Source organism: Ylistrum balloti, unplaced genomic scaffold, assembly GCF_031769215.1.
Source record: "Ylistrum balloti isolate Yb309-2 unplaced genomic scaffold, AGI_CSIRO_Ybal_v1 Utg369578, whole genome shotgun sequence".
Taxonomy (NCBI): Eukaryota; Metazoa; Mollusca; class Bivalvia; order Pectinida; family Pectinidae; genus Ylistrum; species Ylistrum balloti.
In genome coordinates this window covers 271,178-290,835 of record NW_026781870.1, presented here as the reverse complement: position 1 = coordinate 290,835, position 19,658 = coordinate 271,178, and the positions used below count along the sequence as shown (strand labels likewise).

At 38.4% G+C, this 19,658-nt stretch overlaps 1 protein-coding gene across 1 annotated transcript in view; it reads left to right on the top strand.

Annotated features, from left to right (window-relative positions):
• The first annotated feature begins 841 nt into the window (after nucleotides 1–841).
• The window catches only part of LOC132565695 (glutamate receptor ionotropic, kainate 2-like), a 29,869-nt gene continuing 11,052 nt past the window's right edge, over nucleotides 842–19,658 (top strand). Inside the window, exons 1-9 of the mRNA XM_060230396.1 lie at nucleotides 842–1,116; nucleotides 5,461–5,806; nucleotides 10,693–10,848; nucleotides 13,477–13,728; nucleotides 14,329–14,513; nucleotides 14,705–14,758; nucleotides 15,605–15,772; nucleotides 18,580–18,732; nucleotides 19,463–19,567. Of these exons, the coding sequence (XP_060086379.1) occupies nucleotides 5,722–5,806; nucleotides 10,693–10,848; nucleotides 13,477–13,728; nucleotides 14,329–14,513; nucleotides 14,705–14,758; nucleotides 15,605–15,772; nucleotides 18,580–18,732; nucleotides 19,463–19,567 (1,158 nt within the window). The 5' untranslated portion in view covers nucleotides 842–1,116; nucleotides 5,461–5,721. The remainder of the gene's footprint in view (nucleotides 1,117–5,460; nucleotides 5,807–10,692; nucleotides 10,849–13,476; nucleotides 13,729–14,328; nucleotides 14,514–14,704; nucleotides 14,759–15,604; nucleotides 15,773–18,579; nucleotides 18,733–19,462; nucleotides 19,568–19,658) is intronic.

Sequence of the window (19,658 nt, the reverse complement as noted above, 5' to 3'; positions counted from 1 at the left end):
ACAGATAAAAATACACAGGACTTTAAAAATATTTCTAGTTTCCTCCATTACGCAAATCTGAGACGTCCTTAAGTAACTACGGCTGTTATAAGGACGTTAAACAACAATAAACCAAGTAAACAAATCATACATAATTCATCAGATGTTAATCATGGTATCATGTTGTTGTTCATTAGAAATACGTATACACATCATTATATACACAATCAATACACGTATTTAGATCATGACGGCTATGCGAACTAAAAGTTCTGACTCAAACATTTTTGTCGACTATGTATGTGTACGTACCATTTCGTTTGTCGCTAAGAATCGTCTTTTCACATCGACAGAACGAAATAATAAAAGAACGTAACGTGAAGTGACGAACAGAGAAGAGTATTCCTTCTCGCTGTAATCGTTATTGCTTCTCGCGCACGAGCGATATGAAATATCCATTTTGTCGTTCCACGAGACGAACTATCAATCATTTACCCTTTTGCTTTTGCTCCCCACAGAACGAGAAAGGCGATAATATTCATAATTTTGTTCCACGAGAAGAAAAGTTGATAATTTACGTTATGACGCAACACCGAGCGCAAAGACGATAATTTTAGTTTTTTCGTTCTGTCGTTATTACCAGCGACAGAACGACAATTGTCGTCATTTTGCATCGAATCGCTAAACAACGACTTAAGTTTTTTGGTTATTTTGTTTACATATATTCGTTATTTCGTTCTGTCGAATCGACAACGTTTGACGAGCGAATTAACAACACTTTGGCCATGGCATCACGAAATGACACATATCTGCCGCAACAGTAAATAGCATTTCTAATTTAAAACACCGACAGAACTGTGACGTGCTCGAGCCTGTCACCGATTGTAGCACGGGAGGAATCCACGCAACACGACGCATGGACTGGCTATCCATGGGTACTAAGCACGTACCGCAGTCTTACACACAATAATAGAGGCCAGGCGATGAGCATCTCTTCCTTGGTCGTTACATTCAGAGGGAGTACATAGTATATATCACAGTGATGGCGGTGTCGGAGGTTACCTCTCACGTCATAAACAATTGTGTCGAACGACCGTAATCTATTTGGATGTTCGGAACACCACCTCTACAAAAAAGGTAAGACGGGTAAGGTCGCAATGGTTTCTCAGGACCAGAGAATTAGTTTTGGCGAATATGAATATGAATATGTTTAGAAGTTATATATATATTACACGTTTGCCATTATCTGATCTCCACTGATGTTGTTATATCACGTGCTAGTCTCTACTAAGATGTCTCGTGCCCAGCTGTTCACAAACCATTAACTTTAATGTCCCATTATGCAGTTGCTATTTACCTTATTGTCCAGCTATTCCACCACCATTAACTATAATTTCTTATCATCCAGTCACTATTTATCTAATTGTCCAGCTATTCACCCGTCATTAACTTTAATGTCCTATTATCCAGTCACTTATTTATTGTCCAGTTATTTACACACCATTAACTTTAATGTCCTATTATCCAGTCATTATTTATCTTATTGTCCAGCTATTCCACCTAAATTAACTTTAATGTCCCATTATCCAGTCACTATTTATCTTATTGTCCACATACTCAACCACCATTGATTTAAATGTCCCTTTATCCAGTCGCTATTGATCTTATTGTCCAGTTATTCACCAAACATTGAAGTTAATGCCCCATTATCCAGTCACACCATGAAGTCAAATCTGTAGTGTTGTGTCTTTTTTTAACAATACATGATAATACACCTTATATAACATGGCAAACCGCATCCTGAATAGTCCTCTCTTTCTCTCTAGCCATACATATAAATAGTTATATATCCCTCTCTAGCCATACATATAAATAGTTATATATCCCTCTCTAGCCATACATATAAATAGCTATATATCCACTAGACCTGAAGTCCCGGTAGCTTTCGACTATCTGTCTCTCTAGCCATACATATATATAGTTATATATCCACTAAATCTGAAGTCCCGGTAGCTTTCAGCTAGCACTTCTGTCACAGTATAGTCTCGACAGAGCTCCACATGTAAAGTCATTGTGAGTTACATATTTCCCCATCCACTCGTGCTGATGTAGACGGGAAAAGTTGTTCTTCAACCACTAGAAAAGTAGGACCTATAGATGTTTGGATATCTATATCGCTCTTAATATCATAAACTTGATATCACACAAGCAACATTTCCAATTACAACACAATGAAGTAAATATGTCTAAACTAATTAAGATACTAATTAGAATAAAGCTAACAATGCTTTTGTTTACATTCCTCGTGGCACCATACCCACGTATATATTACACGTCCGTGCATGCACAACACTGAGTACGCAAGTACATACCAGGTAAACATACACGTACATGTAAGTACTATAACAGGGTCCTACATAAATACAAAAACAGACACCACTACATACACTGTTAAAAAACAGATGTACACTCTTGTTTCATGAGTGTTTCCAATAATCTGGGTTCTCACTGTCCAGTCACTATTAAACTGGTGATCCTATTATCTAGTCACCGTTAATCTGGTGATCCTATTATCTAGTCACCGTTAATCTGGTGATCCTATTATCTAGTCACCGTTAATCTGGTGATTCTATTATCTAGTCACCGTTAATCTGGTGATCCTATTATCTAGTCACCGTTAATCTGGTGATCCTATTATCTAGTCACCGTTAATCTGGTGATTCTATTATCTAGTCACCGTTAATCTGGTGATTCTATTATCTAGTCACCGTTAATCTGGTGATTCTATTATCTAGTCACCGTTAAACTGGTGATTCTATTATCTAGTCACCGTTAATCTGGTGATCCTATTATCTAGTCACCGTTAATCTGGTGATTCTATTATCTAGTCACCGTTAATCTGGTGATTCTATTATCTAGTCACCGTTAATCTGATGATTCTATTATCTAGTCACCGTTAAACTGGTGATTCTATTATCTAGTCACCGTTAATCTGGTGATCCTTCTATCCAGCCACCATTGATCTGGTTGTCCCATTATCCAGTCACAATTAATCTGGTTGTCCCACTATTTAGTCACCACTAATCTGGTTGTCCCACTACCCTATCACAATTAATCTGGTTGTCCCACTATTTAGTCACCACTAATCTGGTTGTCCCACCATCCAGTCACCACTAATCTGGTTGTCCCACTATCCAGTCACCACTAATCTGGTTGTCCCACTATCCAGTCACCACTAATCTGGTTGTCCCACTACCCAATCACCACTAATCTGGTTGTCCCACTATCCTATGACCATTAATCTGGTTGTCCAACTATCTAGTCACCACTAATCGGTTGTCCTACTATCTAGTCACCACTAATTTGGTTGTCCAACTATCTAGTCACCACTAATTTGGTTGTCCAACCATCTAGTCACCACTAATTTGGTTGTCCCACTACCCAGTCACCATTGATCTGGTTGTCCCACTACCCTATCACAATTAATCTGGTTGTCCCACTACCCTATCACAATTAATCTGGTTGTCCTTCTATCCAGCCACCATTGATCTGGTTGTCCCATTATCCAGTCACAATTAATCTGGTTGTCCCACTATTTAGTCACCACTAATCTGGTTGTCCCACCATCCAGTCACCACTAATCTGGTTGTCCCACTATCCAGTCACCACTAATCTGGTTGTCCCACTATCCAGTCACCACTAATCTGGTTGTCCCACTATCCAATCACCACTAATCTGGTTGTCCCACTATCCTATGACCATTAATCTGGTTGTCCAACTATCTAGTCACCACTAATCGGTTGTCCTACTATCTAGTCACCACTAATTTGGTTGTCCAACTATCTAGTCACCACTAATTTGGTTGTCCAACCATCTAGTCACCACTAATTTGGTTGTCCCACTACCCAGTCACCATTGATCTGGTTGTCCCACTACCCTATCACAATTAATCTGGTTGTCCCACTACCCTATCACAATTAATCTGGTTGTCCTTCTATCCAGCCACCATTGATCTGGTTGTCCCATTATCCAGTCACAATTAATCTGGTTGTCCCACTATTTAGTCACCACTAATCTGGTTGTCCCACCATCCAGTCACCACTAATCTGGTTGTCCCACTATCCAGTCACCACTAATCTGGTTGTCCCACTATCCAGTCACCACTAATCTGGTTGTCCCACTATCCAATCACCACTAATCTGGTTGTCCCACTATCCTATGACCATTAATCTGGTTGTCCAACTATCTAGTCACCACTAATCGGTTGTCCTACTATCTAGTCACCACTAATTTGGTTGTCCAACTATCTAGTCACCACTAATTTGGTTGTCCAACCATCTAGTCACCACTAATTTGGTTGTCCCACTACCCAGTCACCATTGATCTGGTTGTCCCACTACCCTATCACAATTAATCTGGTTGTCCCACTACCCTATCACAATTAATCTGGTTGTCCTTCTATCCAGCCACCATTGATCTGGTTGTCCCATTATCCAGTCACAATTAATCTGGTTGTCCCACTATTTAGTCACCACTAATCTGGTTGTCCCACCATCCAGTCACCACTAATCTGGTTGTCCCACTATCCAGTCACCACTAATCTGGTTGTCCCACTATCCAGTCACCACTAATCTGGTTGTCCCACCATCCACTCACCACTAATCTGGTTGTCCCACTATCTAGTCATCACTAACCTGGTTGTCCCACCATCCAGTCACCACTAATCTGGTTGTCCCACTATCTAGTCACCACTAATCTGGTTGTCCCACTATCCAATCCCCACTAATCTGGTTGTCCCACTATCCTATGACCATTAATCTGGTTGTCCCACTACCCAGTCACCACAAATCTGGTTGTCCCACTATCCTATCACCACTAATCTGGTTTCCCCATTACCCTATCACCATTGATCTGGTTGTCCCACTACCCAATCACCACTAATCTGGTTGTCCCACTACCCAGTCACCACTAATCTGGTTGTACCACTACCCAGTCACCATTGATCTGGTTGTCCCACTACCCAGTCACCACTATTCAGGTTGTCCCACTATCCTATCACTACTAATCTGGTTTCCCCACTACCCAGTCACCACTTATCTGGTTGTCCCACTACCCAGTCACCACTATTCTGGTTGTCCCACTATCCTATCACCACTAATCTGGTTTCCCCACTACCCTATCACCATTGATCTGGTTGTCCCATTACCATATCACCGCTAATCTGACAGTTCTATCCTCCAGATTTTTCTGTAACTGATGTCGATCGCGTTCTCTCCGCAACATCGGAAGATGTATAAGCGACGTCATTTCAGAGATACAGTTATATTTTCTCATATGATTAGAAACTTTAAGTATGTAAAAGTGACCAGTTTGATTCTGATACAGCTGTATCTTTGTGTTTTATTGCCTTGTGATCTCGCCTTGAACGTGTCCAAATTCATATAACTTATTTTAGCGTCTTCTTTCATTTCGTTTTAACAGCTACAAAGGAAGAAGTAGAACCATACCCCGACGGAGGGCGAGGAAAAGCTGGCTTTCTTTGAGTTGGGATTAACATTAGTGAGATTAGTGGTCTGACTCGACATAAGTGTAGTATATAATTGTGGGTGGTGTACACCGGAGAGTTGGTGATAAAAAGAAAGGAAAGTATTCGTTGTATTCATCGAGGGAGGATTCCCGACATCTGGGAACTGTTTGCTGAGGACGGGCTCGGAGGCCCCGTTCTCAAATCACACACATGCAATGGTCTCCAAAATCCTCTGGCTGGGGACATTGCTGCTCCTTTATGTGACAACATCCAGCAGTCTACAGGACACCATCCGCATAGGTACGTACAACAATGCCATTCAGGAGAACTTGTTAGTTACAGATTCCCTGTCTCCTTGACTCTTCTTATCGCTACAAACGTTGTCGGACAAACAAATGTCAGCACTCTGGTGACATCACTCTCCAGGGAATACCCCTATTATTGTGGTGATGTCACCCTCTATGGGCGAATCCTCCACCGTTGTTATCAAAAGTCTCCGATACTTCCGGTGACGTCACATTCCAGGGGATACCCCCTTCTTGTACAACGTATGGGTCCCTCTCGTATAAAGGAACACCAGGTTGGCTGATGACTTTCACGCTTTTTGTGACATCGCTAGGATTATCAGGAGGGCTGAAGTTATAGATGGATTCGTTACTCAAATCTTCAACTTCAGCCCCTTCGGATTACCTCATCTTTTACTACATAAAATTACCCCCTCCCCTTCGTTGCAACTGATTCCCTTCCCCATGTCTTCAGCCTTGTTGTGGTTATCACTACGGTTTGATTTTCAAAATCATTCTTAATAATTATTTTGTATGAAATATTAATCCGAATCTCAAAATAAGAGAGTATTTCATATTTACTTTTCACAAACTAATTACCAGGAAAGGCGATATATCAAAGAGACACGAACCATTTCAGATAAACTGATTATCTGCGAAGATTAAAAACGCATAAGTTAAACTATAAATAGGTGTTAAAACTCTGCGGCACTGATATATGGAACCATTAAACAACTGGAATAATTCATAAGATTATCTATTTGAATGGATTTTAAATGAAGTGGTATTATTACACAGACTGAAAAAAGAATATGTAAATCCGACTGTTCCACGGACTATCCCGAAATGCTGAATCCGATTATATTTTAGTGTATATAGCCAGTGCGTACTCTAAGCGGGATTTGTGACTGAGTAATAAAAAAGGGTAATACTTCCGATAATTAACGACAAGGTGGTACTTCTGACAATAGTGTGACCACTTACGACAAGGTAGTACTTCTGACAGTAATGTGACCACTTACGACAAGGTGGTACTTCCGACAGTAATGTGACCACTTACGACAAGGTGGTACTTCCGACAGTAATGTGACCACTTACGACAAGGTGGTTCTTCCGACAGTAATGTGACCACTTACGACAAGGTGGTACCTCTGACAGTAATGTGACCACTTACGACAAGGTGGTACTTCTGACAGTAATGTGACCACTTACGACAAGGTGGTACTTCCGACAATAACGTGACCACTTACGACAAGGTGGTTCTTCTGACAGTGATGTGACCACTTACGACAAGGTGGTACTTCTGACAGTAATGTGACCACTTACGACAAGGTGGTACTTCTGACAATAATGTGACCACTTACTACAAGGTGGTACTTCCGACAATAATGTGACCACTTACGACAAGGTGGTTCTTCTGACAGTAATGTGACCACTTACGACAAGATGGTACTTCTGACAGTAATGTGACCACTTACTTCAAAGTGGTACTTCCGACAATAATGTGACCACTTACGACAAGGTAGTACTTTCGACAGTAATGTGACCACTTACTACAAAGTGGTACTTCCGACAATAATGTGACCACTTACGACAAGGTAGTACTTTCGACAGTAATGTGACCACTTACGACAAGGTGGTTGTTCTGACAGTAATGTGACCACTAACGACAAGGTGGTTGTTCTGACAATACTGTGACCACTTACAACAAGGTAGTACTTCCGACAGCGGATTACATAGGAAGTGACCGCGTAATTTAGAGTACTTCAGACAGTGGAATATGTAGAATGTGACTACAATCAACAGGGTATTTCACATGGAATGTGAACTCGTATCCTAAAGTACTACCCTCCTGATATCGGAGTATGTAGAATGTGACCACGTGCCACATTGTAGTTCTTCCGCCAGCGGAGTATGTAGAATGTGAACACGCGTCACAGAGTAGCACTTCCGAAAGCGCAGTATGTAGAATGTGATCACATGCCACAGAATAGTACTTACGAGAGCGGAGTATGTAGAATGTGACCACGTGCCACAGACTAGCACTTCCAACAGCGGAGTATGTAGAATGTGATCACATGCCACAGAATAGTACTTCCGAGAGCGGAGTACGTAGAATGTGAACACGCGCCACAGAGAAGCACTTCCGACAGCGGAGTTTGTAGAATGTGAACACGCGCCACAGAGTAGCACTTCCGAGAGCGGAGTATGTAGAATGTGACCACGTGCCACAGAGTAGCACTTCCGAGAGCGGAGTATGTAGAATGTGACCACGTGCCACAGATTAGCACTTCCAACAGCGGAGTACGTAGAATGTGACCACGTGCCACAGAGTAGCACTTCCGACAGCGGAGTTTGTAGAATGTAAACACGCGCCACAGAGTAGCACTTCCGAGAGCGGAGTACGTAGAATGTGACCACGTGCCACAGAGTAGCACTTCCGAGAGCGGAGAATGTAGAATGTGCACACGCGCCACAGAGTAGCACTTCCGAGAGCGGAGTACGTAGAATGTGACCACGTGCCACAGAGTAGCACTTCCGACAGCGGAGTATGTAGAATGTGATCATATGCCACAGAGTAGCACTTCCGACAGCGGAGTATGTAGAATGTGATCATATGCCACAGAGTAGCACTTCCGAGAGCGGAGTACGTAGAATGTGACCACGTGCCACAGAGTAGCACTTCCGACAGCGGAGTATGTAGAATGTGATCATATGCCACAGAGTAGCACTTCCGACAGCGGAGTATGTAGAATGTGACCACGTGCCACAGAGTAGCACTTCCGACAGCGGAGTATGTAGAATGTGATCACATGCCACAGAGTAGCACTTCCGACAGCGGAGTATGTAGAATGTGACCACGTGCCAAAGAGTAGTTCTTCCGACTGCAGTGTTCGTATTTCACATGTAGTTATGTTAGTGATTACTAGTTATATCAGTAACTTGCCTTTGTATGTTGCTGTACCTTATGATATTACTTCAAGAAGGAACCCCACTAACTTAAAAAAAAAAACGTTTCTGTCTTTATAAACCATAAGTGGAAAAACAGCAGGACGTTTGAGATTATTATGTGTTTTGATCGTCTCTGATATGTTAGTGTTATTGTAAAGATGTGAAGAGATCATGGACTTTGATATCAACACGTGATGAAACTAATTAGGTGCATCACGCAGGTGCCGAACAATTTCTTGTGTGATATCAATCTCGCACGTGCGTTGTTGGCTGTCATTCCTCTGAACAATCGCATGCCACGATGGCGGTGTATCTAAGATAATGCTAACGCCTAAAGCAACATAGTTGTATCTCGTCAGTTCTGTTAACATACATATTGTCTTTCTAAGGATACTCATGACACGTACACCGAGGGAATTTGTGGGGAGTCAATAATCACAACGATCAGCCCGCATCCTCTATCAAACATCATCACAGACATCGTTAACACCAACATTTCCTCGTGACATACGAGAACGTCTTATATATATACTAGTACCGAATAGTATATATGTTACACAGATCAATTTAAATAACCAGTTACAGGGTTAATATCATCGACTATGGCTTTGAACCATCCAATGCTTTCAAGGGAGATAATAGAGTCGACTAACATATTGCAAATAAAGATTAATGTTATTCACACAAGCACTGTTGGTGTAAGAGTCAATATACATACATTGTATTCAAACTGTCCTTAGAATTAAAACAGGCAGTGTAGGATTTGGAATTCTGTACAGTGCAGCCTAGTAGCCACCGATAAGGTGTTTATGGTGATACCACTTATTTAAAAGTCGTTGGTATCTATAAATTATATATATTTACATTCAAATAGACACCGAATACGTTTACATTTCCTGTATACATTGTACTAACAAATGCGATGGGGACTGCGATACTTAGTATCTCAGTCGGTTAAGATATCTCGCGGTGCGTGGTTCGATTCCCTGTCCGTGGCGGTTTGTGTTTCCCAGACAACTGAGACATGGATTGGTCTAAGCTGATGTAGGTATTACCTACAGTAAGGGACTTTACCCTTTTTTCTCTGGATGCGATAGGCCTCTGTTATATTTTCCAGTGATTATAAGGATACTCCGCCTAAAACTATCCCGGAGATAACAAAACTACTGCGTAGAACGCATCCTGTAATAACTACTCTGTGGCTATATTGAGATATTACAGCAACTGTTGCATAATTGCATCACAGAGCATTTTTCTCACTGGTATAACGTGAGATAAGATCGGTAGGATGGCGCAGTGGTTAAGCATTCGCCCTTCACCTAGCCGTCCCAAGGCGATTTTCGGAACGGACGTGTAAAAGAAAAATATAAACTTTAATAATCATACAACAATTTCGAAACAAGTTTTAAGCTTATATTAATTACTCTTATTGGCTCTGATGGAAGCGCGCGAGAAGTCTTATTGTGCGAGAAAACCGGAGTACACGGGGAAAACCCACGTGCATGGGTAGGTTTCCAAATACCTTTTCACGTCTGTGCCAGGGTCGGGTGGTAACAAACTCGCCTTTCACCATAGCGTTCGGGGTTCGATTCCCGGTACGGACGTGAAAAGGTATTGGGTAACCTGCCCAACCATGTGCGTTTTCACGTGTACAAGTATAAGTACCGTACATAAATATATTGCCTTAAGTTTAGTACATAGTTTACGTCCCATTGATACCCACGGTCATTTAAGGACGTGTCACGTTTGAGTGGTAGAGGGAAGTCAGAGTTCCTTGAGAAAACCACAGACTGAAGATGGTCAGACGCCTTAACCACCCGGCCACCGTAAACCCATGGCGAAGAGCCAATCAATAATCTATGTCAAAGATGAGAAGACTGTTTTCAAAGAACATGTTTGTTCCTGTTACAATAACGCTGTTATTTATATTACATTTAATTTCTCGTTTAGGTGGTTTGTTCGAAACTGCGCACACCGGACCTAAACTAGCGTTGATGCACGCCATTGACGAGATTAACCTGAAGAATGACATTTTATCTCACACCTTACTTGTGTATGAGATGCAAGATGTGAAACCTCAAGATAGCTTCGAGGCCAACAAAAAAGGTAATATAAACAGAACGTGTGAAAAAATAAGAAAAAAACTAAAATTAACAACACAAATATTGTACCATTTTATAACACGAAATCCCATAGTGATCTTAGTTACCACCATGTTTGGTCTTGATCCGTCTCATTAAAAGTTTGATCTTTTCCGTTTTTCGATTATTTTCTCTGTTCATGTTCTTAATCTTAATAATCTTTATTTGTCAAATCTGATTTGGTCGCCTGTCAGCCATTTTGATTTTCTGATCAGAATAAAAAAAGGGACACAACTAGGGATCAGGGGAACTTATATTTGAAATCTAGAAAAGATTTATCCAGCACTTTATATGAAATAGAGAGAACACCTTATTCATAGGCAAAATCCAAGATGTTTCATGTCAGCTATTTCATTGATCGGCCCCAAAATCACAAGAGCGCAACAACACACCAAAGGAGACAAGTGAAATTTTCTGTCAGAACCAAGATGGCCGCCTTAGCGATATTACACTCGATTTCACACAAAAAGGTGATCTCATGTGAAAAAAATCGTAAGAAAATGTTTCCTAATGTGAAATATTACAATATAATACACAACATTGTTATATATGAAGGTTATTTTGAGAGATGTCACTTTTCTGTAAAAGTCAAAGGGATCAAGCTATGTTTATCAATCCCTATTTCTTCAATAAAATATCACTATTGGGGAAGTTAAGCTTTACCGTATCAAATGACTACGGTTGCGTGAAAAAAGTTTGAACATCTGTCTGAATACATAATATACCATAACCCTTTGATATAGTTTATACAGACAGTATAATGACGGCCAGATTACATGTTCAACAATCCACGACGTTACAAAACACAGGATATACCGCAGGCACATCACAGAACCACTACACACGCAGCTCCATAAACAACACACACCAGGGTCCCTACATCCATGCCAGTCTTTGGTAATGACACCCATCTGTGTCTTAAGAACTAGATGATGGTGCCAAGTGCTACAGGATCTTATCCAGGTATTCTGGCGAATAATGGGTTTTCTACGTCTTAATAACTGTACAAAAAACTCATAAATGAATTGCACCTTTCTGTAAAAAATGAGTTTTTTAAGATACAGTTTATCAAAATGAATACATTCACTGGATCACGCGGTTGTTGTGTCCTGTAAACCTTCGAATACGAATTTGGTTAGTGTGTGTTTTTCTTGGTAACGGTTTTATTTAACAGTCACTGGTGTTGTAATCTACCTATGTGAGATTACTTACCAAGATAACTGATATGCACAATTGTCAAGAAGTAGTACCACAGAAGTAAATAGGGAGTTTCAATCTTGTCTCCGTCCCAAATGATGATAATGGAAGCGGAAGAATTCACCATCAGGAGAAATCAACAGGGAAAAAAATCCGTGCCACACGGCCACAGACTCAATACAACCGTTATAAACAACACGGCCACAGACCCAATACAACCGTTATAAACAACACGGCCACAGGCACAATACAACCGTTATAAACAGCACGGCCACAGACACGATACAACCGTTATAAACAGCACGGCCACAGACACGATACAACCGTTATAAACAACACGGCCACAGACACGATACAACCGTTATAAACAACACGGCCACAGGCACGATACAACCGTTATAAACAACACGGCCACAGGCACGCTACAACCGTTATAAACAACACGGCCACAGACACGATACAACCGTTATAAACAACACGACCACAGACACGATACAACCGTTAGAAACAACACGGTCACAGGCACGATACAACCGTTATAAACAACACGGCCACAGACACGATACAACCGTTATAAGCAACACGGCCACAGGCACGATACAACCGTTATAAACAACACGGCCACAGACACTTTAACAACAATAGAAACAGTACGGCCCCAGACACAGTAAAACATTATAGACAGCACGTTCACAGACACTATAGCAACAATAGAAACAACAAGGCCATATACACAAAATAACATTATAAACAACACGGCCACATACACTATAGCAACAATAAAAACAACAAGGCCATATACACAAAATAACATTATAAACAACACGGCCACATACACTATAGCAACAATAAAAACAACAAGGCCATATACACAAAATAACATTATAAACAACAAGGCCACATACACTATAACAACAATATAAACATTACGATCACAGACTCTGTAAATCATAGACAACATGGCCACTAACATAACGTTATAAGCAACACGTGAACTGACAGGCATTGACTTTATAAGGAATTCGAAGTTATACACTGAAACGGAAATTTGATTTAAAATATATATATACTCTAAAATAACAACATGAAATACAGAATACTTGAATATTATACAAAATTAAAAACTAAATTAAAATTAAGAGTGGAGTCAAACAATGAATGAAACAACACCATACTGTAAACATAGACTGTGATGACATTAAAAACATCATAATGTTTTACCTGCTGTCGGATTATACCATACCTAATCCAACAATATTCAATGATTAATTGATTTTAGATATAGAAAATGACTCATTTCCTTTGAGTATTTTGCTAAGTAAGAAGTTGTCATGTTATCACTACTGATAAAAGCTGCCGTACTCATTTTTTTTTTAAATACCTTTGTTATTTTCAGTATGTCGGGAGGTTAAGACGGGAATAGCAGCTATGTTCGGACCCGTGTCTCCGATAGCGTCTGGACACGTTCAGTCAATCTGTAATTCTTTGTCCATTCCCCATATCCAGGCTCATTGGAACTCCCGTGAAACTCGAGAGTACTTTTCCATTAGCCTGTACCCCGACTACATGACACTTAGTAAGGCGTACAAGGCTCTTGTGGAATATTGGGGATGGACGGCATTCACAGTGCTGTATGAGGATAACGAGGGTAAAATCGTATTTATGTATTTACATTAATGGTAGAGAGGAACAGTTTCTTTATATGTTTTTTCATTAATCAAAGAAAACAATTGTTTTCCTTCTCGAATTTATGATAGCTTATTTCTGGATTTAATTTGAATAAGTCATTTGATATGTCACATGTGTAAATGACAAGTTGCAACAATATGCATACACTGTTCTCGCATTTTATATCATTGAGAAATCAAACAAAATGAATGTTTTTGATTTGATTTTGTTTTATTACTTAATACTGAAGTCATATTGAGGATACCTTCTTGCTATGGAAGAGCTTATACTGTATTGTTTTAAATTTCGTGGGGCGAATATTGGGTGATTTTTCGGGTTCTTCATGTGAATCACATTTCGTCTAGCGAGACCTTTAGCAATAAAGAACGCAACATATACATTTTCTTTAACTTTGGAAATACTTTGCTGTGTTTTCATTTCATTTTAGATAACAGCGAATATAGCAAAATTTGATGTCCTCGAATAATTCCAACTGTACAGCATACACTATCATATCGAAATTGACCTATTGCTGTCACCATAATGAAACATTCTATGCTATATCACTCTCTGATTTCAGGTTTAGTCAGATTGCAGGAAGTTTTAAAGGCCAACAAGGAAATGAGGATCACTGTCCGTAAACTCGACACTGTGGTGGAAAACTATGCCTCTATGTTCAAAGAACTTGTCGAGAATCCAATGGAAGGTGACAATAGGATCATTGTTGACTGTGATGTATCTAAGGTTGACAAAATTCTAGAACAGGTACACATTTTCTTCAGAAAATATATATATGAGAGAAAAAAGTGTAAGAACATGTAATAATATTTTCAAAAGTTGTCGGTAATGTCAGATATGAAATTTCAAAACTAAAAGACTTTCGGTTGTAACATAGAACCTTTTATGTTTCGGTTTCTTTTCATAGCAACTATAGCTTTCATCTTTTATCGTTTCAGGCCAAAAGGGTCAACATGGTCTCTGAAACATTTCACTATCTCTTCACAAGTTTGGTAAGTGGATTCAAATGACGTTGTTCTAGGTGTAAGCGCATTGTCTGGTATTATGTTCAACATTAAGCTGATAGGAAGACTAAAATAAAACCGGTAGCCATGTTCGAATTTATCGGATAGGTCAAAACGACTTTGTAAAGTTCTTCCATTTCACTTTCATGTATACTCATGACGTCTCATCTTTAAATAATATGACATTTATTGACCACGTTCAGCAGAATTTCATATTTTATTTAGCTTTCCACCATGCCAAGCGTTGCTTCTCTCTTGTTTCTATTCCATATTTTATTTAGATGCCAATTGCTTGTTTCTAGTATCAAGATTTTCGTATAAGATGACGTTAACTGATATACAAACTTATGAACCATGGTTTCAATAGATGCACGTTGATAAAAAAGTTTTGCGGTCGACATAATGATCTCGTTAAGATATATTCTATTTCTTTGTGCGATACGAAAATGAACGTAATGCGATACTCGTGAGTTTACCTGTTGGTTCCGTTATTTTATACCTTGTTCTCATTTGAGAACGCGACATTGCTTACTTCAATTAAGAAAGATTTAAATGGCATTTGTTGCCGATGAAGCAGACAACGCTTAGTCTTCTGGAACATTTGGTCTTGTATTCCCTGTACTTTTTCAGGAGTGTTAATCTTTGTTTTATACATTTTTGCCCTACTTATATTGATGTTGAGTTTGGATTATGATTATGTTCACATGTTAGTATTTTCTTGTTGTCTTTATCTTTGAATTTTTACATCGAGTGATTAAAACAGTAAACACATTTTGATCTATTTCTGTTTTAAAGCTTGTTAGAATTGAATGAGCTATTTTACATATAATGTAGGATGTAGGTCTCGTTGACCTGAAAGAATACAGATATAGTGGTGCCAACATAACAGCGATGCGAATAGTGGATGCTTCCCGACCAAAGGTGATGTCTGTAACTGAGGACTGGATATTTGAAGAAATAAACTCACGACCTTCCCCTCTCCAAGGTCAAAGACAGATACCGGTATGTTACACACGTGTAATTGTTTTTGATCAATTAAGAATATCAAAAAAAAAAAGCACAGAATGCATGCTTTCCATATATCATAGATATGCTTTATATAGATTTAACAGTATGCATCTATATTGAGAATGCTGATTAAAAACGTTGAACACATACATACGTAGACATGTTTAATTTATACCGTTATGGATTTAGTTGGAATTTCGTTGGCAGTTGTTAACTACTGTCACAAAAGCATGGAACCTGTTAACATATTCTAGCAATTCATAATTTTCTTAAGAGTCAATATTATGATAAGTATTTTCTGTATTATAGTACCGTCCCGTTAAGGTCTATATCAACAGCGTGTAAAAGCAATTAGTTGTATATAAGAACCATTATTGTGGTCATCATTTTGAAAAACCTTTAAGATTCAGATAGATTTCAAAGACACCCGTGCTCATTAAAACAAAGCTAGCAACATTTCTCTCCTCATTTAATTTAATTTGATTCTTTCATTTCTATATTTACAGATATTTTTATTATATATTAGCATTTCTTTAGTATTTGATATAACTCGACATGTAATACACCTGTATTACAAAGTCCAAAAACATTCTGTGGTACAGTTATTATCCATGATGTTGTGCTGAAATAGAAATCTTGCTGTAAGTGCCCCGTTAGAAGTTTCATTTGAACGTGTATCATATAAAAAAGGAAGGTTTCTTTAACAAATAATGATCATAGCTTATCACAAACCTAATCACAACGTGCTTAATGATAAACGAATCTACGTGTATATATACATTGCTTTGAATGATAGACAGAGTGGCGTTGATAACGTGGTTTAATCAGTGACTTTTCAAGGTGTATCTTTGATTATTATAACTTACAAGAAAGCGGCATGGATGACTTTATGGTATGTTTTAATTGACAAACACACGTCATGTAGTCATGTTGTCTTAATTTCTGTTTATGCTTACCATTGGAATGCAGAGGAGTATCTGAAGTCTTGCATCGTGCTAATGTAATTATGGTAGGTTGGTTGTACCACACAACCCACGGAAGGCGACCTCAATCTCGTATATAATTAAATCCTTCTCTCACTGCATACTATTGTGTTGTATGGTGTAACTTGTATGGTGTAACTTGTTAGTGCTGTCTACCTGTTTTGTGCTTCGTATATCAAGATAGGAACATCTATGTTTACCACTGCTACCATCGTCTTTAGTTTTGTATTTGTGAGAATTCAAAATGTATTTTAGTGTTTAGTAAATCAGTAAGGCAGTCATAAAGGTAAATAGCTGTTGATCATAAACTGATATTGGATGGAACTCCTTACGTTAGAAGCTCGGAGTATTGATTGACTGTTAAGCTAGAGGATGTAATACTTACTGTCAATGAAGATTATCATCCCATCGAATGGTTTGAATACAGAAACTATCCTTATCTTTCATTGTGTACGTAACCATTTTTTTTTAAAACACAAAACTTCTTTCTTCATCTTGTTTCCCCTTTATTCTGTTTCCTGATTTGTAGTCCAAATATCATGACTTAAATAATGTTTTTGTGATAATCAATATTGGTGATTTGATATCAGCACTGATCTGCTACTGCTATTCATCCTGCAACTAATTAGATTGTTAGGTTAAGCAATTTTGCGTGTTGTCATGATCAGTTTTATTTAAGTAAAGTCACAAAACAGCATTGTATACATTGGATTTTGAACCAAACGTCATTTGGCCTAAATAAGCGTAGTTAGGTAAACAAAGGTTTGATACAATTGAAGTTTCGATTAATAAATGTAACAGGAAGAAAAGAAAACAGAAGTCCACTATTGTCTTTTTCTCCCGAAACAAATACAGCTGATCTTGTAAGACGTTGATATATATTGCTGTTTACTGGTATATATTTATTACACGATTGCCATATTATTTCGAGAGTGAATAACACTATATATATCCTACTTTGAAATCAGTTTAGAGCAAAAATTAAAAAAAAAAGAAGATTGCGCGTCAATATAGTTTAGCGCTAAGATAGAATTATCGCCAAAATCAGTACTTTGACAGTAGCTAAATGACGATATACATTAGTAGACAGCTAGTAGTGACGTTACCATGGAGAAAATAAGCTGATATAAAACTTGGATGACTTTACGCTAGACGTGGAAAGGAACGTTTTCTACAGTATATGTGAAAAATGTTACGGGTTTCCATTTCATAATGTAATAAGTGAACCTTGTAGCATTTTCTTTTAAGCTCGCCAGATGCTTGGTGAGAAGAAAAATTCTAAGACTCATGAATTTATATGAAATGGAAACCCATGTAAGATCCTAGGACGTCTAGGTTGTCTCCTTTGTAATGAAATCGTTGTCATCCAATTTATTCTAATATATATAGTTTATTGTTAATTATTTAATTTCTTTTTCTTAAAGCGTGAAAATTTACAATGCTGAAATATTTACAAAACTTCTTTGTAGTTTTGGTGTGAGTGATTACAGTATCTTCGTCTAATTTGCTGTTGCAGACGCAAATTGTTACCAAATTATTTTCCCTGTGTGGTATCTTTTTCACTGAAATCGATGTAAATTCTGTTGAGTTTAAAGTACATGTAAAATCAGGAATGCTTTTTTAATATATACATGTTCATTATCAAAATGGAATCATGGGAAAACTCAATATATTGGATACTTTTAACATTTTAAACATGGCTTACTCTTAAACCTTTCTAATTTTTTACGATGATATTGGTTCATGTTAAGTTCGGTAAAGACAGATTTAACTGTATTAATTTTTCATTTAAAATAATCGAATAATTTCTTTTAATAGACTGAAACAGCCCTTATGTATGATGCAGCATACCTATTCGCCCGTGCTCTGCACGAGCTCCTCAAATCTCACAGTGTGAAGACCGTGTCCCTGTCTTGCAGTAAACCACAGCCTTGGAACGATGGCATCAGTCTCCTCAACTACATGAGAGCGGTACTTCCTTTTTTTATATTGTATGACTGAATTTTCCTGAAGCTCTAATCTCGTTATGTTTGACTTGATTTCGTCATCCACTACTACTTAACAATCAAGTCAACATGTCACTATTTATCCTATGGTTTACATACGAATTCATGAATCCAGGGTAGCAACAATATCAAGGAAAATTAATTAGGTACATAATGATATCAGATATACATACACGTGACTTTTTGTTAGAGCGTAATCTTACTTTTAATTATGAAGGGGTAAGTGCACCCCTCCTACACTCTGACGTTGTTTTCAAGGTTGATTTTCCTCTCAGGTAAGTTTAAGTCGTAGACGAACAAAACAGCAATATGATGCAGTATACGTCATTATTTGGCTGTATCTACTGTATCTGATTCTAAACTTGTATTTAAAGTGCTACCCACGTGTGTATATTTTGTACAATCTCCTTAGAGTCTACATAGTATCTACATACTCAGTATATACTGCTTGTCATCTATATCAGCAAGAAAGGCAACAAAACAAAAGCGAAGATACAGTTACAAAGACTAAGATAAGGTATCCATAATAGTGTAAATGTGGTATTCTGTTGTAAATCGCATCGACGGACGCACAGACGTGGGGACCGCAAGTACAAGCCAACCTTAACTTCTGTATACTGATCTGAGATAGATATACAATTAATGATGATAGATTTCTGGTACTTATCATTAATAATACAATGTTTTTCTTCTAGATGGACTTTGAAGGTCTTACAGGTCGCGTGCACTACACGAACGGCAGGAAACGAACTGATTTTCAATTGGATATCGTGGAGCTGACTACACATGGCATACAAAAGGTAGAAACAAGATATTCTGAAATTAAGAAAAAAAATTGATTAAAGCTTGAATTCCAATCGTGTTAATTTATTTTTCACTTGCGTTTGAAAT